Source organism: Manihot esculenta, chromosome 14 (assembly GCF_001659605.2).
Source record: "Manihot esculenta cultivar AM560-2 chromosome 14, M.esculenta_v8, whole genome shotgun sequence".
Classification (NCBI taxonomy): Eukaryota; Viridiplantae; Streptophyta; class Magnoliopsida; order Malpighiales; family Euphorbiaceae; genus Manihot; species Manihot esculenta.
This window is the reverse complement of record NC_035174.2, coordinates 2,236,356-2,264,295: the sequence shown is the minus strand read 5'-3', so window position 1 is coordinate 2,264,295 and position 27,940 is coordinate 2,236,356. Positions and strand designations below refer to the sequence as shown.

Here is a 27,940-nt window from a genome sequence, read left to right as displayed (position 1 = left end):
GAAAAAAATTGAATTATAAGTCTTTTTGTATTTTAAAAAAAAAGTGAGATATACCCTCATTGCATAGGGAACCATTTTATTGTTAGTGAATAATTACTCCACTGAATTCAGACAAAAAAGAGAGAGAGAGAGAGAGAGAGAAAAGAATAATTATCATAGAAATATCTCTTCAACTTACATATTAGGGAAGGAATATCTTAGCACACATAGGTGATTGGTTAATAAAGTCCAACGCGGCGTGTACACGGTTTCAACTTTAAAGTCATCGCACAGTTTCCACATAACGAACACCACCGGATTGGGTTATTTATTTATTTTTTAATCAAGCTTAACTCTTAAGTATGTCAATTAAAAACATATTTTCATTGATTAATAATTAGGCTCAAATATTTTAATTTTGAATCAAATATTGTGATTTTTATTATATAAATCAATTACAGTCGAATTTTGAATTTATAGCTGCAAAATGCATGTATGTTTTATAATATTTTATTTTTATCTAATTCATTTTGTCATCCACAGCAAAATAAATTGTATATAAACTTTGTCTTACTTTAACGAAATTTAATTTTCTGTAAATTAAATTTGAAATTTAATTATAATTATTTCAATACCAATAATATTTTTTAAAAATCACTCGCTTTATTTTTTTTTCTTACAATCAGCATTCATTATTAATAATAATAAATTATTTTTATATACTATAAAATGTTATCTATTAATTGAGGAGCCGTAATTCGTTAGAAGACTTTATTTTTCCATTTCGAAACTCTTGGATTTTTTTAAATCAAAAAATTGTAATGAAATTTAAAATTTTCTTCTAGAACTTACTAAAATACTTTGATTTATTTTAATTTCATTAAACATAGAAAAATTAAAATTGTAATCAACTACTTTTTTTAAACAATATTTTGAATTCATGTAATATCTTGAAAATTTAAGAGCGAATGTTTTCTATTAATGAAACTATTTAGTGTTATTTAAATTAATTGAGTTAATAGATTTTAAATATAAAATATTATATTAAAATAAAAACTTTTGTAGTCAACCACTGTGTTAGTTGATGCACGTATTCAATAAAATAAAAAAAAATATTCAGCTGAATGAAATAAATCGTAGTTAGTGGGGAGGTTTACATCGACCAAACAACAGATTTAATAGAATGGTTGATACGAAAATCTGCAATGGGTGTTGAATGCAATCACGTTTCATATGTATTTTTCATAAAATATCATTAATATTTTGAAGCAACTTTTTATTTTAATACAAGCTTTGTCATTATTTCATATGCTGCCATCAAATATGTTAATTTATTGCTAAATTCGCTATTAATTTTAGCAATAAATTAGAAATAAAATTTAAAATGGATAACAACCTATCATAGATTTCACAACCAAAACATAGGTATTTAATTTAAAAATTAATTAGAAATGAAATTTAAAAATTAACAAAGTAGTTTATAAATGAATTCCTAATATTTAAAAAACTTTAAAAAATAAAGATTGTTAAGAAATATATTGTACCCATAATTATTTCTAAGAGTGAATATGATGACGTGAGAAATTAAAGTATTAAATTTGCTCGTTGAATATATGGAGATTTTTAAAATTTAAGAAGAAATGTTTTATCTCTTAGTAGGTTTATTGGGTATGAATTAGTTTTTAAAAAATAATTTTAATTTTAATTTTTTTTTAAATAATTTATATGTTGTGATTTTAAAAAATAAAAAATAGAAATATATTTACAAGGAATTTAGAGATGGATTTTGAAATGTTTTTTTCTATACTGCCCTATTATGTTGTCATCATCACTGCTAAATTTTGAAAAACCTAAAATTTGAAAAATAAAAATTATAGATAGATTCATTTTCTTTTGTAATCCATCGATGCGAGTCATTGTCGAAAATAATACAGCTTAAGGAAAGGATTGCGTAGTCCGTCTTTAAATTTTGAACGTTAAAAAGTTTTGAAGGAAATATCTCTCTTTTTTATTATTATTATTATTATTATTATTATTATTATTATTATTATTATTATTATTATTATTTCAGTTCAGAAACAAATATGAAACACTTTCTATTTTATTTTATATTAAAAAAAATTAGGATCCGTTTTTAAATTGCATAGAAAAATCCTTATGCCATTTCATTCATTCTTTCATTTTCATTTCTCTCCATTTCATTTTCCTTTTTTTTTCTTTTACATTCTCCACTCGTTTTTTTAAAATTATATTTTATATTTTTTTTAGAAATTCGATAAGATAAAAAGATAAATACACGAAAAAGTTAATGTCTCTAATTGAGTGAAACAAGTTAACAAAGTAGGCTCTTTTACTTTGTGGGGTTGAGATTGTTTGGAGAGATCGAGAATTTATTAGGTATGGAATCGTTCAAAATCTAGTTCATCCAGGGTATTAACACCATGACTATATTAGGACATTCTAACAAATGTCATTTCAGATTGGATAGTGACATGTCATGGTAATTGTATTAAGCGGCTCACTAAAGGCGGATAATCGGCTAATAAATGCTGAGTCACTTCACCCATATCCTGTCCATTACCCACATCCTTTCTATCAGTCTTATTGTGTTTTTACTGCGCGCGTAATTATGACTTTATGGAAGCTCTGTGCGTTTTGAAGAGATTGGTCTATTGGCTCCGAGCATGGTCGAGGTTGGCTCGCCTGTTCCGAGTAGGGACACAACTAGAGGTATAGGAGGATTGATTTGCACACTACGTTGGATGGGTCTTCTATAGCCCAAATGGACCAGAGTCCTAGTGTAGGTGACTATTTTGTTTCTCTTGTTCACGTGTCATGGTCTCAGTGGTGTCCATCATTATTATATAATCAAATGTCCTTTCGCTTCTCTAAAGATTATTTATAGCGGTTGGAAGAGTGAATCGTGTTTGATAGTTTTATTACCAAGTGTACGCCATTAACTCCCTTTAAGTTACAAAAGGTTGTCATAAGTATGCGTGACACACGCGCACGTCCTCTCAAATGCGTCTTATTGGATAATGTTGTTTGGATTACCGAAGTGTGGTTTTTCTAATGCCCAAAAATGCATTATTTTGACTATAAAAACATGTCTTCGTCTCTATTTTCTCACTTTTGCTGATTTTGTTGTTCTTGTTGCCTCTGTTTGCTATTATTAGAGTCTTTCTCGCTTTTCTCTTCTTTTTTTTTTCCAGCTTTCAAAGTCTCAGGTACACACCTCTCTTCCAATGATTCCTCTGCCGTTACCTTAAGTTGAAAGAATCGTTTATAGGATAACCCCTATCTCTTTTCGGGAAACTTTCCATCGATCATTCATTTCTATGGAGACTCACTATATTCAGGCTCCTAATCTAAAGGAACGGATTGTCCTGTTCTCTTTACCTCCTCTCCCGATCTGATTGATGCCCAATCAAGGTAAAAAAAAAAATTTATAATCTTATCGAAAAATATTTCCAGACTAAGGTTTGAGATTTTTTTTTTTTAACGTGAAACACTAAAAACCCCTTAGATTCCAGCTCTAAATTGCATCTAAAAATCTTATTATCATTTTCTTTTCTTTTTTTACTCGTTTTATTATTCACTTCTACTTCTTATATATGTTTCACTTTCTTTTTTCTTTTATTATATATTTTTCCTAATCTCCATTTATTTCATTTATTTAAATTTTAAAATTTTTCATTTATATTTTCTATTTTCTTCATAAATTAAATTTTATAGATTGAATCTTATATGGCACTAAAATTTTCATTAACAATCGTCATCTCCTAAAAATGTTGAGTTTTCATATAAAATTATCGTTAGTAAATATTCCTTTGTAGGCATATTTTATTTAATTATTATTTTTTTAATAGAAACAAAAATGTTTTTATCCCTAATTCAAAATGAATTACTCTATTATTTTCATTAAAAACAAAATATGTTCTATTTATCAACTTGTTTATATTAGAAATACAAACAAAATCAAAATATACTCCAAACATATTATTTTTCATTTCTAATTAGATTAAAATAAAATTATATTTCGTTTGTAATTATAAGGATACAAAAATTCCCATTTCTAAATTGATTACCTATGTGTTATAGAAATGAAATAGTATGCTTTAAATTCCATTTATAATATTTTTTTTCCTTGTTTTGTATTTAAATATACATTATTATTATTATTATTATTATTGTTATATTTATAGACACAAAGAGCAATTATAATTCATATTTCAATAATCATATTTCATATCTACGAGTTTTAATTTAGTTTTATTATAATTTATTTTAACAATATAAATTTTATATTTTTTTAAGTGTATATCATAAACTCTAATTTCTCAATTTCATACTATAAAAAAAACACAACACTTACTATATCTACATAAGGCCCATCAAAGCCGATGAGCTGACCGGCCCAATTTCTCTTGCAAGCTCGCTACAAGTACAAACCGTGGTCTAGACCGAGCCGATCTATCGGGTCATCAAACTAAACCGGATCGAGATTTGAATCCCCAAATCTAAAACCCTACTAAATCTATCAAACTTCCCCATACTCCAAAAACCCACACTCACTGTCCGTGTCTTCTTCCATCTAACGATGCTTTCTCGTCTTCTCCCAAAAGCCTCCTATTTACGTTTCCTATCAAATATTTCTTCAAAATCCCATCTGTATCCATTACCTCCTCACAAATCCAATTTCACTCTCCTTATAAGACCATTTTCCACCAATCACGGTAATGGCAACAACAATAATAACGACAAAGACCAATATACATCCAACGTCTGGAAGCTTTCTCGAGAAAGTGATGAAAATTTCAATTCATTATTCACCGAAGATTCCAATGACGGCCTTTCTGGAATTTCGGATTCTCCGGCAGCCGAGGAAGAGTCATGGTTGGAGGAGAAAGGGGATGATGATGGTCGAGATATATTTGACGGAATCGAGAAGGATTCTGGGGCGTTGACTGGAGCTGATGGTGGCAATGAGTGGCTGAATTCGGAGGAGTACAAGATGTGGAGCTTAGACGAGGGGGATGAGAAGAAAGATAATGTGTTTGACATAGAAGAAATTGCACCGGATGCTGGTGAAACTAGCTCTGGGATTAGTGTGGAGCGCGACCAGATTGAGGATCCGAAAATGCTTGAGAAAGAGGAGAAGGAGCTCACTGCCGTACTTAAAGGTAAATTTTTTTATTAGTTTGTTCTAGTCGCATCTTCGTAAATTTAAACATATTTAATTTTGATCTGCGTATTACTGGAAGAGAAATGAATTCAGTATTTGGTTATTTATTGTTTGATCCGAGATTTATATATTCTGAATACACTGTTTGTTAGTGTGAAGTTTTATCGTTGACAAAACGATGAACGCTTCTTAAATTTATGTTGGACCTCTCTCTCTTTCCCTCTGTGTATGTGTGTGTGTGTGGGTATTGTGCTTGTTTACATGGTCAAATATGATTCACGAATTTTTAAACATTCCCTTCTGTTTTTCAGCTGAAAGGTTACAAGCAAGTTTACTACTGAATTACTGGAGAACCATTCTCCGATTGCAAGTTGTTAGGCTTTGAATAACGAGTCATATGTTGCTGAGTTAATTTAGGCTTCAGATAGTTCAATCTTTCAATTATTGCCCTTTCACTGCATTGCCTGGTAGAAATATGAATAAAAATATAACTATTTGTCAATCAGACATTGGAAATATTGATGAAAAATTCTATGGAAGTCCATGTACCAATAAGTTATCTTGTAAAATCCTTGATTAAGAAGTGTCCCTAATTGCAGGTGTGCTAAGGTTTAAGCTATCATATTGTTATTAGTTAGAAGTAATTTTTGTTTAATGAAGTTACGGAGTAACACAGGTATAGTCTGAAGCTTGCTTTTTAAAATTGTATTCAATCTCTTGTAGCTTTTTCAGTACCTGTGGATATATTTGGATGAGGTTAATTTGTGTTTTATTTAAGATTATGTCTAAAGTTCTATATTGATTCAACATGACTCATTGCAGGTCCAAATCGTGCATTTGGTGACCTAATTGCAGCATCTGGTATCACTGATGCAATGTTGGACAGTTTGATTGCACTGAAGGATTTTGAAGGGGTTGAGGGATTGCCTCCTCTAAGTGAAATAGAGGACATGCGTTATGAAAAGAACACAAGGAAATCCACAAGAGCTGAAATAGAGCGTCGAAAACAGGAAGAAGTTGCCAAAGCTAGAGTGAGGCAAGTAGATGACAAAGGAAGAGCTTATGGAACAGGACGAAGGAAATGTAGTGTCGCCCGTGTTTGGATTCAACCTGGTGATGGAAAATTCTTAGTTAATGATAAACAATTTGATGTCTATTTCCCAATGCTTGATCATCGTGCTGCCCTGTTGCGACCCTTGAATGAAACAAAGACCTTGGGTCTTTGGGATGTCAATTGTACTGTGCAAGGAGGTGGTGTTTCAGGTAAGCTTGTATGGTTCCACCACTTGTATCATTATTTTAAGCTTGTACACTTATATTTTTCTTGTTGTATTTCTGTGGCTTGTTCAAGGTAACCTTTCTCCTCTATGTTCATACTGTAATCCAGCTGACATTATTATGATGATATCATATATGCTTCATTTTATACAGGAGAGATTACATGTTACTGTGTTTTTTTCCCATGGAACCTTAGTTCTCTTTTTGTTTAATAAAACTAAAATGTTACAGGCGATATAGTGGCCTGTTTCCAAGAACAGTTAAAGTTCTTCCTTAATAATAAAATTAAATTTATTCTTTTTTATGCTCGTATAGGTCATTCTCATTCCAGTGTATTGTCTACCTGCTCATCTAGTTCTCAAACTGAATATGTTGTAATTCCTGTGGTTTGTGGTTTTGTATTTTAACAAGTCATTTGTGAGGGTAGCATCTAGGTTTTCTGGAATATGAGGAAGCTATAGCTATGGATAGGTCATATAGCTTTGTAAGTTAGAAGAAGATTTTGGGGAAGCTTTGTTTGGTTGTTTTTGCGAATTTATGTACTGTTTTCAGATAATATTGGGGGAGAAAATCAATCATTTGCATGGTAACAGGTCAAGTTGGAGCTATACAGCTGGGGATCGGCAGGGCCTTGCAAAATTGGGAACCTGATTTACGTCCACCTCTAAGAAGTGGTATAACCATATCTGAAATTCCCTTCTCTTTGCTCTTGTTCCACTTATGTCATGTCTTGACACATTGTATTTGACATGTTTGATTCTGGTTCTATAGCTTGGTTGTGGCATTAAAATTAGTTGTTCAGTGGCAATGGTTTTATCCATGAATTAACTTCTGTGCTGCATATTCATTATGTGTGCCCATTATTTTTGGTGTTATCAGCTGGGTTCTTGACAAGGGATCCACGTGTGGTTGAAAGGAAGAAGCCAGGAAAAGCAAAAGCAAGAAAGAGCTTTCAATGGGTCAAACGTTGATCAATGGTTACAAGCTTGCTGTTTGTACAACCACTTTTTGTATGGAAACCTGATATTCACATCATTAGCCAGAAACATTTAGACTTGTTAGCTTGTCTGAAATTTCTTCTGTAATGTAACGTGCAGTGGAAGAGCCTGTGAAGATTTTATTGACCTGGAGAGTTTTTCATCAATTGCTCATTCTTTCTCTTTTATCTTATAAAATTGTCTTGGGGAAATAAAAAAAAGCTTAAAAATACTCTCGATTGTAGAAGCTACTATGATTTTCTGCTTTCGTATTCAAATACTAGTGTACAAGGAACAGATTTGAGTTCATCTCTTGTTTGCACGAGGTAGGCTTGGCCAGAGGCCTGTTTAGAATTGAAATTGATCAAAATTGGATTGTCTAAAGCTGTTTTTGGAGCAGAACCATTATTTAGTATGAGGATCGTGCAGAGGGTCATACTGTTCAGCAACATTATTGTTCCAGTGTTCTTTTTTTCTCAATCTTTCTTGAGAGAAAAATGTTTCTTGGAATCAAAGGTGTTCTGTCAGGATTTTTCTCTCGTTGCCGTTGGCTGATGAATTATTTTTCTTGTCCGTGTTGTGGACTTGGTAGTTAGAATGGAATATATGATGTTTATAAATTGAAACAGCTATGTTTCATATATACTTTTTTTTTTTTTTTACACTTATCATATTAGTATATTTATTTCTTATGATTATAATATTTTTAAAAATTAGTACAAAATAATTTTATAAAATACAATTAATAGGGTGGTATTACATATTTAAGCTACGTATGTTTGCAGAAACTAATATGTTTTTCATTTAAACATTTCATAATAAATATTTTCAAAGAAAATGATGTATTTTCCATTATTTGATTGTAATATAAAAAATAAATGATGTTAACAAATTTATATACTCCATATCATGATGAGATATTTCAAAATAAAAATAATTTAATTTTTTCTCTAACCATAAACATATTTTCATTTGATGAATTTTTCTGTGCGTTCCAGTGTGAAATTTTTTTCTCTAAAAAATATTTTCTATCAAATAATCAAAAGCTTAGATTAGAAATAAATCTAGGACTAATAAAGTCTCCATATGGACTGATTGTGGTGGTTGTTGATCAGAGTGCGTTCTTCTTTCTTTTTTATAATGAAAATTGCATTCACAAGTAGACAAAGTTATGGTGGATTAAAAAATAGAATTGAAATTTGAATCAATTTTTTTAAGGTTGAAGTTGAACTGAAAATGCTTAAAAATCAATCTCAAATATAACTAGAATTAATATTTTTAATTTAATATCTAAAAATAATAATTAAATTCGTTTTAGCAAAAATTTAATTAGAATTAAAACAGAAGAGATCTATTCTGCAATTTCCATATCTTAAACTGAAATAACTTATTTCAGCCCTGAAGGCCTAAACTGCGCAACCACAATGGGCTTACAAGTAAGTCCAGGGCACGAGTTTTCACCAAAGACAGTGAAAGTTGTTCTATGCTTAGCTGGCCCGTTATGAGTGGGCTGTCACGAACTCCACATAACAGTCTTGTCCTTCTATCAGAATACCCAAGAGACGAACATTTTTTGTAAAACCCTAAACCCTGAAGTTGCGAATATAAAGCCAAATAGAGAGCGCTTCTGCAAGATCTACTTCGCCTCCCTCTGTTAGCAAACCCTTCACTCGCTAGTTTCAGAGTATAACTTAAGCAGAGATGGTACCTCCGAGAGGTTAACAAATTTAATAACTCTTTCATTTCCTGTTTGGCTTCTGAGAAAGCTCAGGGAAATTAAAGCTGAATATACTTGGGTGTTTCAGTTAAATTAGCTATATTTCCTAAGCTGCTGAGCTGAGTCTTAAAATATGGATTATCTTATACTTTTAGTATTTTACTTGTTTCTAATATCTCGTGGTTTTGGTAGAGTTTAAACAGCTGATTTTTGTCGTATTTGTTGATAATGTTCAGGCCGAGGCAATGGTGGTGGATTCAGGGGTGGCAGGGGTGAGGGAGGAAGAGGTAGAGGCGGAGGAAGAGGAGGTGGAAGAGGTTTCGGGGATAGAGGAAGTGCCATGAAAAGTCGTGGTGGTGGCCGTGGCGGTCGTGGTGGAGGAAGAGGCCGTGGTGGACGTGGTGGTGGAATGAAAGGTGGTAGTAAAGTTGTGGTAGAGCCTCATAGACATGAAGGAGTGTTCATTGCTAAAGGTGGTAAGGAAGACGCTCTTGTCACTAAGAATCTAGTACCTGGCGAGGCTGTCTATAATGAGAAGAAGATCGCAGTGCAGGTTATTTTTCTTCTAGTTTCCGTCTTCATTTCTTAATATTCCTACATCTGAAGGTTGTAACTTTGTGATAGCACGAGTTTTTGTGGAATATTATCGTTATTGAGAATATGTGACTGTTTATCAGAATGAAGATGGAACTAAAGTCGAATACAGGGTTTGGAACCCATTCCGATCAAAATTGGCCGCTGCCATTCTTGGTGGTGTCGATAATATATGGATTGTAAGTCACGAGTCTGGACTATTTATTTATTCTTTTATTGCTCATATATCGATATGCCTTATATGGCGGCTTTGTGTTTGTCTTGTTAAATATAGAAACCTGGTGCTAAAGTTCTCTATCTTGGAGCCGCTTCTGGTACTACAGTCTCACACGTGTCTGACATTGTTGGTCCCGTACGTATTCATCGTAAAATTGTAGTTCCTGATGGTTTTTTTTTTTGTTACTAGAGGTTGCTTAAAAACTGCCTTGAGTTTGCAGACAGGAGTGGTCTATGCAGTCGAATTTTCTCACAGAAGTGGCAGAGACTTGGTTAATATGGCGAAGAAGCGAACAAATGTAATACCCATCATCGAAGATGCCAGACATCCAGCCAAGTATCGCATGCTTGTTGCCATGGTGGATGTGATATTCTCTGATGTTGCACAGCCTGATCAGGTTTACTTCTAGTGCATGTCCTGTCAAAAAGCTTTTGCAGTGATTTTCATTTCCTATGGTCTTTACTCCTTTATTTGTTTCCGTGATAATTCAAACCATTAATCATCTATTTTTGCATATTTTTTAAATTGTCTTCAATTTTTTTCCCTCGATGAGGTAACATCCTATATATTTGTGCAAATGATGAAAGTATACTCGGATTCCCCTTCAAGACTTCATGGGTGATGTAGACACGAGTTTCTGATGCAATATCAGGCCTCATTTTTTTATCATAATGTCTAAACAAAGTATTCTTTTTTTATCATTTTCTTTTGAAGTGTAAGTATTTTATTTGTGATTGGCTACTACTTCTGTCCCATCTGAGCATATGATAAAGTACTCGGATTTCCCTTCTAGACAATATGGGTGATGCAATCCCGAGTTTCTGATGCTTATGAGAAATGGTTTTTATGATGTATATAACATGATTTTCTTTTTTTTCTCCCTTCTTTCCCTAACTCTCTAGTTAATTCCGTATTCTGAATTTTGCTATGTTAATGTTATGCAAAAAGGTCTGCTTTTGTTAATTCTACCCTGACTAGTCATCAAACATTGGATGCAATTGTGGGATATTGTTATGGATGGACATGGACAGTGTATTGTGTTAATGTTATTTGCATTTTTTAATTAATGTAACTGCTGGAGATTCAATCCTCTCTCTGGAGTGAACTTGGTGCTAATGGCCTTCAATTTTTTATGAATTTGAAGAGGTGGGGGGGGGGGGGGGGGAGGATTCCTTGTGGATCGAGTAATTTAGCTAGTGTTTCCTATGATGTTTTTTTATATCTGTTAAATGGCTCTTGAAGACTTGAGCAACATTTGATATGAATCTATGTATGATTTTTTCTGTTCCAAACAATTGAGTGCTATTTTCTTTTATTTTTACTGTTCCAAACAATTGAATGGTACCTTTTGTTGGTAAATTCAAGGAGTCAAATAGATTTAATGGTCTGGCAATGTGCCTAAATCTATGAAAACTCTTCTCTTTTGCCCTGTTTTTTCTTTACTGTGAAGCAGAAAATACAACTGCTTTGGAAATCCTGGTTCTCAGGTATTGGAGAAATGTGAATTACAAGAATCTCCCCCATAACTAAAAAATTTTAGGCAAACAACAGCTACTAAACCTTGTTACTGAACTAGTTGAGATCTGCTATGTAGATTCCTTTTCACCATTCAGCTTTACGACTAATTCTTAAACTAAAGCCCAATATTAGGCAAAACAGTTCCTTTTTTTTTTAGCCTTCAGCTTTTCTGTACAGGATCTCTATTGAATATGAGCCACAAACTCGACATGAAATGAACATCTAAAAGAGTTTGGGACACTGTTTGGCTTTCTTTTGTTTTCCATATCTGAGTTTTTATCTGTTTCTTGATTTATCTATATAGGCAAGGATTTTAGCATTGAATGCTTCATACTTTCTAAAAGCTGGGGGCCATTTTGTCATTTCAATAAAGGTTGGTTTCTTGAATATTCAATCCATACGCACATCAGTGGTTTTGTCTTCTTTTTCATTTGAACTTGTATAAATAATTGGCTTGTGTAACAGGCAAATTGCATCGACTCCACTGTTCCTGCGGAGGCTGTATTTGAAAGTGAAGTGAAGAAGATGGTACAAGAGCAGTTCAAGCCTAGTGAACAGGTGACCCTTGAGCCATTTGAGCGAGATCATGCTTGTGTTATTGGTGGATACCGAATGCCAAAGAAACAGAAAACTGCTGCGTAGCAAGATCTTGTACTTCTATTTCCTACATGGAAAGTAGGGAGTTGTATTCCATTGAAATAATGGGATTTTTCGTTTCTAAAATTCTAGATTTATAGATATGCTGTTTATTGATATTTCTGGGATAAAATGAAGTGGTTGCTTTTAGTAGGATGTATTTATTCTCGACATGGGGGTTGGTTTTTACATATTTGAAAATGGAAATTGCAAGCAGCGATAGGACAACAATGTTTTGCTAAAGCTGGCTGGCATTAAAGTTGGTATGGTCGTCCATGTGCAACAGAAACCCCCCAACGCCTATGGTAAGTGGTGTTTAGTTAAGAGTTGGGTGATCGAACAGCGGATCTTATTCTATGGAAAATTAGAAGCATTGATGCACATCCACTAGGAGGTTGTAAAGCAAACGCTGATGCTTCCAAGTGTTCCAAAGTTGCTAGGAAATTTTCAGGAAATGTAAAAATTATTTTTGTTTGGTTGATGTTTTTTTTAATTTTTTGATAAGTTAAAAGAATTTTTTTTCTTTTAATAGTCGCAATCTAGTTAAAATTAGTTTTGAGGTGATTTTTTAGGATAAAGTAACATTCTGTTTGCAGTTTTTCATTTTGGAAATATATATATATTTTAATTATAATTTTACAAAATTATAAATTAAATTTATTGATTTTTTTTATTAAATAAGATTAAAATTGAGTTTTTTTTTTTTCAAGGATAATGCATTGAAAGGAGAAAATAATGATACATGGCTGTACTGTACACAAAGTTAATATTTCTGAGCCTTTGCACTCAGCATCTAAATCCAAAAAATAAAGGCCTAAGCGCATACAATCAAATCAACAAGCAACAGGTTGTCCAAGAACTTCCAAGATTTAGATGGAAGGAAGTGTACGCCATCCCCCAACTCAACCCAGCAGCACAAATCAGCTAGAACCTTTTAGCTTTCAAGAACTTTGAGGGTCATCATAGTGGCAGTGAAGCCTGATGCACAATCCCAAGAGATCAAACATCTCCAAAATGTTGCATATCCTCCTAAAACGGGAACTTTAAATCCTCCAACGTTAAGTATTGTCTGCAAGAAAACTAGACCAAAACAAAACAAAAGACTATCTATGCATCCTATTTGGAGGTGAGGAAGGAAATAGTTTGAGTAAGGAGGTAGAGCTGCCTCTGCTTTGAAGGAACAGGAAAAACACTACGGACTCGTCCTTAGAAAAGTAAATAAAGTTGAGAGGTTTTTCTCTCTCTAACCAAACTAGAATGGGAAAGACAGCTAGAGTCGAGTGATTTTTATTAATAGAAAGTTCAATCCCATACTAGAAATTTGTCATTGTTTTAGTTCCTTGCAATAGCTTTCTCTTTTTACGCCAAGTTTAAATACTTAGTCTGGACTGAGAGCACGCCATTTTGCATTCTTGGATATAAAACAAATCCAAGGGATAACTGGGAGGCACCATACAGATGCTTTCTGTTTTGACTTCTTATCCTTCTGCCTTCTTTTTTTTTTTATTTTTCTCCTAATTTCTTAGCATGAAATTCTTATTCAGTTTAATTTTTTATTATTTAGACTCCTTTTGTTTTTTTTTTAAATTATAAATTAAAAAAATAATAACTTTTTATTATTATTTGATTATAATGTTTTAAAAACTATTAATAGGATTAAGATAAGAGGTATTCTTTCTAAAAATAGCTTAGTTTTTTTTTTTTAACCAAGAAGATATATTCTTTCTCCAGCTTTTTGGAGTACCTTAAATATTAAAAAAATTAAAAATTATTTTTTTAAAAATGAATTCTTAAAATTTTACTTTTTTTCATTCATGAGTATTTTAATATTATCTTTTTGAAAATTATTTTTTATAAAATGAATTCTTAAAATTTTTGTTTTTGTCATTAGCTAGTGTTAAAATGAGTATTTTAATATTATTTTTTTTAAATGAAATTAAGACTTTCATATTCATAAATAAATATTCGCTTACTTTATTTTTAGTGAAGCAATATTTATTCATAATTAGATTAATAAATTATTAAAAGAAAAAAAAATCTTACTTTCATATAATATACATTTTAAAATTTGACGTTCCACTTTTTGTCTCAATCACTTTGATTTTGATCAAATTTAATATTAATTTGTTATTCATATGTTTTAAAAGAAATAATTTTAATTTTAAACTAAACCGAATTAATCCATTTCAATTGTGATTGATTTTAGTTCAATTCTAATTTTGAATAGTCTACAATTATCTGACATAATAAACTGCAAAGCACTTGGCCAATAAATGATTCACATATTTTCTAACTGTGATTCTATGTAATTTGTCTTACATGAAACAAGAACCTCACTATCAAATGACAAATAGATATTAGTGGATCCTAAATTTTGTTTTTATCCACACGTCACAAAGTTTTTTTTTTTTTTTTCTTATTTGTCATTCAACTATTAGCTTACCATATTTTCCATATTCACAGTATAATTTGTTCAATTCATGACTCATTTATTATTATTATTATTATTTTATCTAAAAATACGAGATATCTTGGTAAGGTCCGAATCATATAAAACCAAATAAATAAAGAATTATTGAGAGCTTGACTGAAAAAATACAAAGAATTATATTATAATTTTTTTTAAAAAAAAAAAAGAGGACCGACTCCGTATCACAGATCACCGCACATCATCACATACGAGAACATGCTCTCACAATGAAAGCTCAAAAATGGCAAGACAGCTGATTAAAGAGGAAGCGAAGTAGCTGTGGCGATCAAGACAACCAATAACCATCGCTTCTAGAGCCGGAGAAGTAAAGCGCATTTGGTCGAAAAATGATCTCAACGCATCTCTACAATCGAATCGGTATATCATTTCCAGAATTTAAGTTTACAATCTCTAGAATTAAATACGCGAGCACGAAAGGATATGCGAGCCCGCAACTCTAATAGCCTTCTTCCATCAAATCACAATAAAAAAAGTATAAATCTAAAGGCAACCTACAATCAAAAAGGAGAAAAAAAAAAGACACCACGAAACCTATGGTTAGCAAGGTGAGGAGTGTCCTCCTGTTTAGGAGGGACAGAGCCGACCATGAGAAAATTCCGATAAAAAGAAAGCCGACGGCCTAAAAAATAAGAACTCTACTATTAAGAAAAAATCTCTCTCTAAAAGATAAAGAGAAGGATGAATTGTTGGCCTTTTTTTTACATTCATTTATTGAGTGGATATGATACTTGTGTAACTGATATTTATTTTAAAATGAAATTTACTGTGCACATTCTTGAAGCATGGCTAGCTGAAACTTCCATTAAACTAAAAAATTAAAAAGAAAAGAAGAATTTCTAATTGGGAAGATGCATAAACAAAAAGCCTCCATGCCACAAGCTGAAGAAGTACATCGCTGCACTAGAGGCAAAATCAATAGATCAAGCATCAACTCCTACATAAAACTTAAAAGGTTTCTACCATTGAAGGTTCTCAAACAATAATGGAGGAACATATAGAATTGTTGACAACTTATTCAAATGATACATTCATACTCCTTTAACAGTCGTCTCCTTATCCATTTCTTGCCCACCCCACCTTCGCACTCTTTCTGATGTTTGCTCTACCTGCAAAATGAAGTTAAACTTGTTTATTAGAGAAGAAGGAGCATTGAAGACTACAAGCAAAGATAAATCATGAGCAGTTCAGTTTACTTCTTTGTTCCAGTTGGTTCTGTAAAGCACAATCAAGAGCAGCAAGGTCTGCAAAGCAGTTCCAGCTATCATTCCTCCCCAAAGTCCCTACAGCAATGGAACCTTCAACTTATCAGCACAGATGTTTGTTTCAGTGCAACTTGAGCTGACAAACTGATGATGACTAGTTTGTTTAATCAGGCAAGAAGAGAAATGGCGGAACAAAGTTACCGTACCTTCACTCCTAAGTTTGCTTTGTAGCCAAGGAGGAAACCAAGAGGAAGCCCAAAAATATAGTAGCAACCAATGTTGATATAGGCCACTAATGCTTGCCAACCACCTCCAATGGCAACACCTAAAAGAATAGCATAAAAATCATAAGAAGGAGAGGCTGGAGAATGAATCATAGGGGTTTTATTGCCAAATCCAATTGTACCTCCTATTACTGGCTGAACACTGTTGAGAACCATGGTGACAGCAAGAAGAATTGCTAGCTTAGAGACTGCTATTTGCAGATCTTTGCTGTCAGTGAAAATGATTGCAAAATAGTCCTTGGCTACCAATATGATGAGCATGAAAAGAATCCCAATGAGGAATGATTGAAACACAGTCACATATATGGAATATTTGGCTGCTCTTGGACGTCCTAATCCAAGTTCATTGGAGACGCGAACACTGAAGAGGAAACAAGATATTTAAAATATTTTAGAGATAGAACTGGCAAATTAAAGAAGACAACTACCCATTGAATCCAAAACCTCCAACAGAACACAAACTTGCCAGTTATGTTCATAGACCAGTAGAGTTCCTGGGGTTTACCTTATAGCGGCATTTATTCCAATGAACAACATGGCCTCCCAACCATTGAAATTCATACTGAAATGAAGGGGGGAAACAATTAACTGAGATACAAGGCCAAAATCAAATAAAAACCAAAGTATTTAGAGCATATCAGAGGAAGGTAACCTATAGAAACAATAATGGCATCTGATTCATCACATTTCAATAACTAGTGATCTGGGTAATTTAAAGAATAAACTCACCATATAGAAAGCGAATCAACTGAAATCACTGCATTATCAAGATGACCAGCGAGGACAATAATACTCATCATATACCAAATCTCTAGACAAAGCATAACAGCTGAAGCAAGTGAGAGCCGAACAAAGGCCCAAATGTCTTTAATCGCAGACATTGATAATCCAGTCCAGCCTTCCTTGCACCAACCAATGACATAGACAACTTGACCCGCAGCAATTCCCCAACTGGTAATATCATATGCTATGGCTGCACCAGTTGTACCCCACCCAAATACAAAAATCAAGAGCCAGAGCAGGGGAATGTGCAGAAGCAGAGCCACAAAGCCGATCCAGGCAAGCGCAGTAACCTTGCTTTGGGCCTGAAGGAACTTTGAGGCAGGGAAATTGATGGCAAGTGAAAACAACTGCGGGATAACTAGCAAAGTGAAGTGTCCAGCATAGTCTGCTACGCTTTCTTCTTGCCCAAGCAGCTTAAGTATTGGACTAGCGAAAATGTAAATAGGCAACAAGAAGATACAAGTCACCAATAAGATAATCCATGACCGCTGCATGTAAATACCAAGCATTTGGACTTGACCAGCACCAAAAGCTTGACCACACAGCGTTTCCAGCGCACTCCCCATTCCAAGCTGCAATTTTTTGGAACAATGTCAGTTCAGTTTATAGTGGACTTGAAATCAAATAGCAGATGGCAGAAGAAAAGCAAACAACTTTCAGAACACCACACAAATTTACCAGCAATTTTTTTTGGTCTTTTTCTCTTTTCCTTCTACATTAAGAACAACAAGAAGAAGATAGCAAGTACTAACCATGAAGCCAAAAGAGAAAGTGCCAATAACAGATAGTGAAATGGCAACAGCAGAGAGCTCAAAATTTCCAATATGACCCACAAATATGTTAGTAACCGAGTTTATCCCATATTGGCACAGAGTATTAAACGCAATTGGTGCGGCAATCTTCCACAACTTCACTGTCTCAATCCAAAACATAGACTTTATTTCCTTGAAGCTCCTCACAGGCAAGTAGTCTCCATCGCCGGAGGTGAGACTTCCGTCAAGCAGCGGAGTCTCCATGTCCGGCGGAGATGGACACGTGAAGGATGTTGGTTTGGTTCAGAGAACGAGTCTCCTTGAGAGAGAGGATACTTTCGCTTAGAGTTATTGCACCTATGGACTCTTCAGCTGTTGCGCTTTCTTATAGTAAATAGTAGTGAGTAGGGGTGAGCATTCGGTCGGTTCGGTTCAAAACCGAACCGAACCGAATAAACCGAAAATCGAAATTTTAGTGTTTATGAAAACCGAACCGAACCGATTTTGGTCAGAAACCGAATCGAATCGAACCGGTCTGATTCGGTTCGATTCGATTCGGTTTGATCGGTTTCGATTTTTAATAATTTTTTTATTTTTTACACTTTATTTTTAATATTTTAAAATTTAATTAAAATATTTTAATTTTACTATGATTTAATTTCTCTATATTATTAAAAAATCACTAATCGGTTCGGTTCGGTTTTTTCGGTTTTTTTCTGATTAAAACCGAACCGAACCGAAATAATCGAAATTTCTGAAATTAAAAATCGAACCGAACTGAAATGTATAAAAAACCGAACTAAATTTTCAAATTGATTTAATTCAATCGGTTTTTTTGATTTAAACCGAATACTGCTCGGTTCTAGTCGTGAGACTCACGGCTAATAATTCCGGTGTTGACTCAATTATTAATTTTTTTCTTTATTTTTTTCATTTTAAAGTTTTTAAATTCTATTTTTAAAATTTTTAATTTCTATTTAAAAAAAAACAAAGACAACAACGATCGAAGATAAAAAAACTACTTCTAATAATAATAATAATTAAATATTAAAATTTGTCAATTAAAAATCACGAAAAAGAAAAACTTCTTCTCAGTTATTCACTATAATTTGAAATATAAACGTATTGAAAATTTTATATTTTTGTATTAAATTAAAATTATAATAGATTATGTATTTAATCTATTTTATAGTATACATAAATCGAAATCGAATGTGTATAAGAAATTGAAAAAAAAAAAGAAGTTTATGTGGACCCACAAATAAATAATTCATTGAGACTGAATGGGATTGTTGCCATGTCCCACATTAAGAGTTTTTACTTTTTAACTAAACATATTTTATTTTGATTAAGAAAATGACAATCACCTCATGGAAAATGCAGACTTGTAATATTTTATTTGAAACATGAAATATTATTAAATTTTTAAATATAAACATGATGATTTAGATTACGAAATAACTAACTACATATATAAAATATAATTCATAAATGGTATAATTTAATTTAATTCAGTAATTAAAAATATATCTTTCATTTAATAAATTTAAATTTAAGTCATTATAATTGAATAAATGAATAGTTTTGAAATAAATTTATAACTTGATAATATCAACGCTCAACCTTTTATCAAGAGGGTAAAGCTCATCAGTTAAATTATTATTATTTTTTTATGGCTAAATTATTTATTAATATGATCACATAATTACAAATAAAAAATCAATAACCTTACAAAATTCATTGCTAAATATAGTAATATTGGAGAATAAGTCATGAAAGGTTGAGGTCATTTTTCTTTAACTAAATAATCAGATTAATAACTTATGGACAATAGCTTATCTTTAATAATTTTTTAATATCCAAGTAATAATCTTATAATTAACAAATGAAATATGACGATTCAAATTTATGAATAAATTAAATTTATAATTATAAGTTAATGAGGAAAAAAAAAATCATCTTATCTGCATATGGAATTTTGTCGTTCCCAATTCCAATAACGACTGTAAAAGTAAGCGTTGTTTTCAGATCTATGACCTACGGCTCAAAGGAGTAGAAGTCGACGAGGACGAAATCCGGCCCCTTATTCCACCAACCATGTCCAGCAAGTAGACAAGCAACTATTTAATGCTAGTCGGCATTTTCGTAGAACGAGAACAGCTTCTTTGGTGCAAGACTGGTGGGTGAGAATGAGAATTCAGTGTAAATCTGGTAGCTTCGTGATTCGAGTAAATGCGTTCATCCCCCGGTTAGGTATCCAAATGTTTTTAATTGGAAGTTAATACTAATCTAATTAATTTTATTTCAATTTTCATAAATAATATATATATACATGTAATATTGCACCATTTTATTTAAATAAGTATATTATTGCTCTTTGTTGGAAATAATTGCTTTTAATAAAGCTTATATTTATATTTTTCAAATAGAATTTAGTGAATTTTATATTTAAATGTATATTAAATAATGATATATTAGTAAAATAACAAATAAGTAAATTATCTTGTAAAAAAGTAAAATTACATAAGAAGAGATAAATAAAGTTCAATTAAATGTTTTGTTTTTTTAATTTTTATATTTCAAAACACGTTTCATTATCCACATAAAAATATAGTATACATCATTAATAAAAATATATTACAATCTGATTAATATGTTTAAAATATACTTAAGTGGAGGATGATCGCTGAATGAATAAACATACAAATTTAAAGAACGAAGCATTTTCTTTAATCATTAAAAACTTGTTTGATATTATTGTTGTAGCTGTTATTAAGAAAAAATATATATTTTTTTAAATATTATAAATTATTTTTGTATAGTTTAATTATAAAAATACTAAAATAACAACATACGTGGGCCACATAATTTTTAAATGACCTAACCACTCTAATAGCTCTGACAACATCCGTGGCTTTGTAGGCCTCACATATAAGGCCGATCACTTCAAAAGGGGGCCCAAATACCTCCAAAGCATTTTGAAGTGAGAACCAAAAGCTCCCTCAGCACGGGATGGCTCAGCTTTTGGGCAGCAACGTAAAAATCACGTGCACTGCACACTGACAACTTCATGTCAAAATACACCTATGATCGAGCGTAACGTGTCCAGCAAATCTAAATCTAACGGCTCCTATTCACCAACTGTTGGATTCGAAGCCTCTCTCTATGCGGCACTCAGCATATGAACTGGAATTAAAAAGAAAAAACGAAAACGCAATATGCATGTCTTTGACTCCTCACGCAACATGCAGTTTCAGGATCGGACGATACAGTTATATAAATGTACAATTTTGCCCTCTCAAAATTTTGTATAAAAAAAAACTTATTTTATTAACTCGGTTTTAATCTCATTTCATTTATCTTTTTCACTTTGAAATAACTTAAAATATATAACAGTTAAAATTTCATTCCATTTATCTTTTTGTTATCAAATTAGAAAATAATTTAATTTCTTTACAATTAAAATCAGAAAATGCAGGAAAGCCCATCACTGCATATGGTCACTGTGCACGTGTTGGTAGAAAAAAAAAAGGTGAGACACTAAATTGTAATTCTCATTTCTGGGTACTATTCAATGTGATTTACTAACATCATTATAGTATAGTTTGAAATAAACACATAATTAAATAGTTAAACTATTGATAAAAAAATAAAAAAATCACTCATTTAAATTGATAATATTAGTTTATTTCAAAAAATAAATTTTTATAGTGTGAAATAATAATAAATTCTCATAAAATTTTATATATTTATATTTATAAAAAGTATCCGATCCATTTTCATATGGCATGTGGAAATTATGGAGGATGGCTGATGAGGAGCATTGAATTTATTTGTAACGTTTTATAAAGGGGGAAGGGGAAGGGTGCATTAAATGTGAGAAAATGGTGAGTTCACGTGAAACCAAAGACCAAAGAGAGCGACCGCGGTTGCTTCTTGTTGTTTGTTGGTATTTGGCAGTTGGCACTTGCGATTGAGATGATCTCAGTGTGAATTTAGCATTTGGGTGAAACGACTTCACATTTTAATACGAAACCCACAAGTTGCATGCCCAAGTGCCCAAGACTGTTTTTTTTTTTCAATGGTTAAAAGATTCAGCAGTCAAGTGGCACAATAGATTTAATACATTCACTTCATCATAATTGTATAGAGACATTAGATGTTTACACAAAAGACATTTGATTGTATTTGGTCACTATCTGTTGATGACGATATATTAGTCATTTTGATTCCACTATTACTAAATTTAGTGTTTTTCAAAAAATACTTTCTTAAATATATTAATTGTAAAATATTACAACCAAATAAAATTTTAATTTAATATATTCGTCAAAATTTTTAATAAAAATTATAATAAAATTTTAATTTAATATAATCGTTTTTTATTTATTTTACAAAAAATATTTTACATGAAAATACTTTTCAGGGGTATTCATAAATTTGGTTAACAAATATTATTTTTCAAATTAAAATGAAAATAAATCTTTTTGAAGAAAATAATGTTTTTTAAATTTTATTAATATTAGTGTATATATAAATTTATTAATAACTTTTATTTTTTAAATTACAATCCATATATTTTATTAAAAAATATTTTAGATAGGAAACAAATAAACCAAGAATATGTAAAAATAAAACATTAGAACTCATATTATGTATTAATTTTAGATAAATTTCCTCCATTTAATTTTATTTGCAACTAATTTAACGTCCACATCTAAAGTTATAAATATTTTATACTATTCTATTATGGAATTAAATTGTCACTTTTTTTTTATTATTAGCTTCTTTCGCCGCTTAGTTATCATATTTTTCATATTAGAATTACAAAACATGTACAATATTTTTTTGCGTAATTTTGGATTTCATCCCTTTTTAAGCTTCTTTGACCACTTTTTTTTCTTGAAACAATCTTCTTTGACCACTTAAGTATCATATTTTTCATATTAAACATTCAATACCTTATAATAAATATATCAAATTATTTTAATAAATTATTTCAAATTGTTACGATTTTAATAACGATTTTTTTTAATAAAAACATAAATTTCACAAGTTTTAAGAACGATCAACTCAGAAATACAGTTAAGATGTGAGGAAAAAACCTCAATCAGGCTCGGAATACTATGTCTAGCTCGATCAAGCGCATGAGTTACATCATTAGCAGACTTACGAACAAAGTTAATAGAAATAGAATTTATCTTCGAGATAAGAGACTTACAATAAAAAATAAGACTATAAAATAATGACAAATTCTAATAATTTGGATCAGATATAGCTCGAATTAAAAGTTGAGCGTCTGACTCTACAATAACTAATGATCAACCACCATCCTTGAGCTAGTTTAAAGATTCCCTAAAAGCCATGGTCTCAGTCGTAGAAGTGTCAAAATTATTATGAATTCGTTGTTGACGTGTTGCAATAAACTCACCATTCCCTCCCCTTAAGACACAATCCACTCCCATAGCCTGATGTAAAAATAATGCAGCATCAACATTTAGCTTAAAACTTTCAATAGGTGGCTTTTTCCATTGGACGCAACCCGGAGCATTAACAACTAACTCTCTGCGACTTCTAGCCGCCTCCCAATATTGAAGAAGAGACTTTGCACGTCTAATCACAACATGAGATGGACACCTTTTATGCTTCCATACCACAACGTTTCTATTCTCCCGTAAAACCCAAACTACCATAATCACCATGTGTAAAGTAGACGCAAAAACTGAATTGTATACCTGAACAAACCAATCGCTAAACAACTGCATGTGGGGGGAAGAGCCAACCAGATTCAGTCATCATTCAACAATCACAAGCAAAAGGGCAATTAACCAGAGCATGTATTAGCATTTCACTTTAACTAGAGCAAACAGAACAAGACTCACTGACTTGGACATTCCTACGAATTAAATTAACTAAGCATGGAATAGCATTAAGGCACGCCCGCCATACCAGATTCAAAACTTTCGGTGGAGCCCGAATATGCCAGAGTTTCTTCCATATTGATCTAACTGTAACTAAGCAACTCAAGTGAGTAGTCTGTGTCAAGAATCTATAAGCACTTCGAATCGAATAAAATCCACGTTTCTCAAATTTTCATACCCAATTATCTGCTTGTTCAGTAATACTCAAAGATATAGACAATATATTATGAGCATCAACCTAATTAAATATAGACAGAATCAAATCCCTTTTTCAGCATCCCCGTTGAATGAAATCAGAAACCAAAAATACATCACAATCTATCTGTTGAGGAGTAGAAACCTTACATTTCAAATTTAATGGCACTAATGGATCCTCCCAAATCGAAATACTTCTACCATGTCCAACTCTTTTGAGAGAACCTGACGCAATCAACTTCTTACTCTCCCACAAACTTCTCCACAAGTAGCTTGGATTGCTCCAAATCTTCGAATCTAAAAAAGAGCCAAACGGAAAATACTTGGTCTTGAGAGTTCTTACCACCAATGAATTATCTCTAGTGAAAATTGCTCATGCATGCTTCCTTAACATAGATAAATTGAACTCATGCAATTTCTTAAATCCCAACCCACCATCAAACTTCGATTTTGCCATCCGTTTCCAGCTTACTCAATGCATACCTCGTTCGTGAGAGCTCCCTCTCCCTCACCAAAATCGAGCCATAAGTCGTTGCAATTCATAACAAATTGTTTTGGGCACTAAAAATAAATCCATAGCATACGTTGGAAGTGCTTGGAGAACAGTTTTTAACATCACTTCTTTCCCCGCCCTAGATAAACATCTCCACTTCCAAGAGTTGAGTTTCTGCTACATTATATCCTTCATAAACTGAAACACCTCACGCTTATTAATCCATATTCACATCGGCAAATCCAAATATGCTCCTAAGTCTTTTTGCTCCATCATCCCCAATATAGAACATACATCCTGTAGCACATCAAGAGGTGTATTACGTGAGAAGCACAAAAAAGACTTAGAATAATTGATTAATTGTCCTGACGCCTCAGTATACCCATCCATAATCTCCTTCACCATACGTGCCTCTCTGCCACTTACTTGGAAAGTAACTAAACTGTCATTTGCAAAAAATATATGTGAAATAATAGGAGCTCTTCTCGTAATAGATCATTATGTAATCAAACCTTGATTTACCTTAGCTGAAATCATACGAGACAAACCTCCAGCACAAAGAATAAAAAGGTAAGGTGAGATCGGATCTCCTTGCCTTAACCCTCTGGATGGAACTATAGGACCCAACAACAAACTCCCAGATAGGACCGAATATTTCACAGTAGAAATACAGTGCATAACTAGATTAATCCAGTTCTGGTTGAAACCCAAACTTTGAAGCATTGCTTGAACAAACCGCTATTCCATCCTGTCATAAGCCTAACTAATATCCATTTTCAATGCAGCAAAACAATCCTTACCTCTCCTTTTATTGTTGAAATAATGCATCATTTCAAAGGCTATAATGTTGTTATCTTGAATACTTTTGCCAGGAATGAAAGCATTTTGTGTTGGAGAGACAATAGTATCCAGCATAACCTTCAACCTATTTGCTATCATTTTGCTCTTAATCTTGTAAATAACGTTACATAATGCAATAGGCCTTAAGTCACTCATTGCGTGAGGTGTTTGCTTCTTTGGTATGAGAACCAAAACTGTTTCATTCTAAGAGGTAGGAAAAGACCCCTCCTGTAGATACTGAATGCATACTCTGGACACCTCGGGACCCACAATCTCCCAATGACTTTGGAAAAATCTAGGATTAAAACCATTAATGCCTAGAGCTTTTTCAGGTTTCATGCTAAACAATGCAGCCTTCACTTCCTCCATTGAATAAGACTCCACCAGCTTCTGATTCATCTCCTCCGTAACACATGCAATAACGTGTTCAAGAATAGGCTCCATATTGCCCATGCGTGATGTAAAAATGTATTGAAAGTAGCCAACCATTAAATCTTCTAAGCCCGACCCTCTCAAACACCAGACTCCCTCCGAATTTTGAAGCCTAAGCACATTATTTTTTCGCTTCCTGTCTGTAACCATAGCATGGAAAAAACGTATATTAGCATCCCCTTCCCGAAGCTAAAAAAATTTTGCCCTCTACTTCCACTAAACCTCATGATCATGTAGCAGTTGAAAGAACTTTCAATATGCTTCATTAATAGCATTATGATCCCGCCCAAAACGAGAGTTATGTCGTGCTTTAATTATATTCTGGTACTCTTTCAACTCCTTCCTATGTATCTCCTTGTTAGAGCGAGAAGACAAAACCACTTTTTAGAGCTCGCTGAAAGATTTTCAAAGAAAAATAATAACGGTTTAATTCTATATATTTTTATTTTTAATAGAAAAAATTCTCTCATTATATACCCCATTTAATTTGATAGAAAATATGGATTTAAACGCTTTTTTTAATACACTGTGACTTTATTTATTATAATCTTATCTTTATTTTTTATACAATAAATTTAAATATTTTCAATTTATTTTATATACCCCATTTAATTTGATAGAAAATATATATTCTGGTACTCTTTCAACTCCTTCCTATGTATCTCCTTGTTAGAACGAGAAGACAAAACCACTTTTTAGAGCTCGCTGGAAGATTTTCAAAGAAAAATAATAACGGTTTAATTCTATATATTTTTATTTTTAATAGAAAAAATTCTCTCATTATATACCCCATTTAATTTGATAGAAAATATGGATTTAAACGCTTTTTTTAATACATTGTGACTTTATTTATTATAATCTTATCTTTATTTTTTATACAATAAATTTAAATATTTTCAATTTATTTTATAATTGTATGTGGCTCTATTGAATTTAAATTTATATGATAAATTAGAACATAATACCTAATTTTTTTGTAAATTTACAATATAGTCTACATATTTTCAAAATAAAATAACTTAACAAATGGAACACTGATACTGCGCTTATTAAAAAAACAAAAGATTTTAAAGAAATTGATAATGATTTTATTGAGTTTATAAAATTTAATTAAAATATATATAATTAATATATGAATTTATATATAAATATTGATTACAATGGAGCTTAAATAAATTTTTATGAGAGTGACTAATTTGTATTTTTATATCGAAACATTTATTAAAATGGAATATAAGGCTTTCATTTAATAATATTTCAACAGTATAATATTATCTTTCAGCGAATTTAAAATTTTAATATAAAAAAAAGAATAAATACTCATTTGAAATTACATTATTTCTTAATGAGTCATTTAATATAAACATAATTTAATTTCAGTTCAATAATATAAATAAATATTAATATTTATATATTTAATTTCATTAAAAATAAAGAATTATTTAATTGATAAATTAAGAGAGCATGTAATTGAATCATATATAGGATGAGGTTAAATACATAAATTTATTTCTAAATTAATTGAAAACTCGTCGATAAATATTTAGGTCTAAATTAAGTAATCAAACCGTTAATTAAAATTACTTGATGAAGACTAAACGTTTTTGTTTTGATACTTAAAATAGGGATAGCGATGCATTATTTATTGATATTAACATTTATTTTTTTAAAAAAATAAAATTCATAACCTTCTTAAAATTTATTATAATTTATTTAGTACGTGTACTTTTTATTTTCAGAATAATTTGACTATTATAAATTTTAGGACGAAAATGGAGTTTTCACTTTTCTTTAATTTGAAGTAGAAAGAATCAAACACGAGTGGGAAAAACAAATTCTACGCAGAGAGCCAAGTCCTCTTCTTTCATATATAAAAATATATATATTTTTTCTCTTCTGGTGTGTCGGAGGTTAATATTTTTAATGGTTGGGGCCTGGCCAACGTAGGAAACTTTTCTGGTTTTGAAATTCCTGCATTAGACCAAAAAGTCAGTGACCGACTCGTGTAAGTAAACTCCCCATGCATCAACCAGGAATTGTCCATTAGGACAAAACAGCTACCGGAAATTCGAATGAGCGAACCAGCTCGAGCAATTTTCAAACTCACGGTGCAGTTACCAAATGTTCTCTCAAAGCTCTTCATTCTACTTCCATGTGTCGGATATGTCGTTTTCTTCTCCCTTCTGGATTGCAATATTCGGGTTATTGTCGTTAGCTTTTTCGTATAGTTCGTAACTGTCATGTCAGGTGATCACTGCCCGCATAAAAGATCATCTCATTCGCACAAATTCAATTTCATCCTCGCATCGCAAAGAGGAGCGTGTATTCACTATCATAATATAATGGGCCCACTCCTGCCTTCCTTACTCTCTCATTGGCTACGCGTTATTGTTAAGCGCGATTGAAGTTTCACACTGGAAGTTGATGAGTTGTAGCACAGTGTACA

General features: G+C 31.9%; 3 protein-coding genes and 2 non-coding genes across 5 annotated transcripts; 4 read left to right on the top strand and 1 right to left on the bottom strand.

Moving 5' to 3' along the window:
• Positions 1–4,508: 4,508 nt before the first annotated feature.
• On the top strand, positions 4,509–7,649 carry LOC110600413 (30S ribosomal protein S9, mitochondrial). The gene is made up of 4 exons (XM_021737262.2): positions 4,509–5,162; positions 5,987–6,427; positions 7,036–7,116; positions 7,322–7,649. The coding sequence occupies exons 1-4, from the start codon at positions 4,580–4,582 to the stop codon at positions 7,411–7,413; spliced, it is 1,197 nt and encodes a 398-aa protein (XP_021592954.1). The 5' UTR covers positions 4,509–4,579; the 3' UTR covers positions 7,414–7,649.
• Positions 7,650–8,995: 1,346 nt separating this feature from the next.
• LOC110630703 (rRNA 2'-O-methyltransferase fibrillarin 2) lies at positions 8,996–12,582 on the top strand. Its single transcript, XM_021778250.2, has 7 exons — positions 8,996–9,136; positions 9,373–9,689; positions 9,814–9,909; positions 10,005–10,082; positions 10,168–10,344; positions 11,770–11,838; positions 11,931–12,582. The coding sequence occupies exons 1-7, from the start codon at positions 9,121–9,123 to the stop codon at positions 12,105–12,107; spliced, it is 930 nt and encodes a 309-aa protein (XP_021633942.1). The 5' UTR covers positions 8,996–9,120; the 3' UTR covers positions 12,108–12,582.
• LOC122721838 lies at positions 10,519–10,592 on the top strand. Its single transcript, XR_006348623.1, has one exon. It is a non-coding gene; the product is annotated as a small nucleolar RNA snoR60 (small nucleolar RNA).
• LOC122721839 lies at positions 10,706–10,776 on the top strand. The gene has a single exon (XR_006348624.1). It is a non-coding gene; the product is annotated as a small nucleolar RNA snoR60 (small nucleolar RNA).
• Positions 12,583–15,445: 2,863 nt separating the features above from the next.
• Positions 15,446–17,988, bottom strand: LOC110631100 (protein DETOXIFICATION 35). The gene is made up of 7 exons (XM_021778817.2): positions 17,614–17,988; positions 16,808–17,433; positions 16,584–16,640; positions 16,201–16,439; positions 16,001–16,119; positions 15,786–15,872; positions 15,446–15,698 (listed from the first exon to the last, which is right to left on the bottom strand). The coding sequence occupies exons 1-7, from the start codon at positions 17,875–17,877 to the stop codon at positions 15,621–15,623; spliced, it is 1,470 nt and encodes a 489-aa protein (XP_021634509.1). The 5' UTR covers positions 17,878–17,988; the 3' UTR covers positions 15,446–15,620.
• Between the last annotated feature and the right edge of the window lie 9,952 nt (positions 17,989–27,940).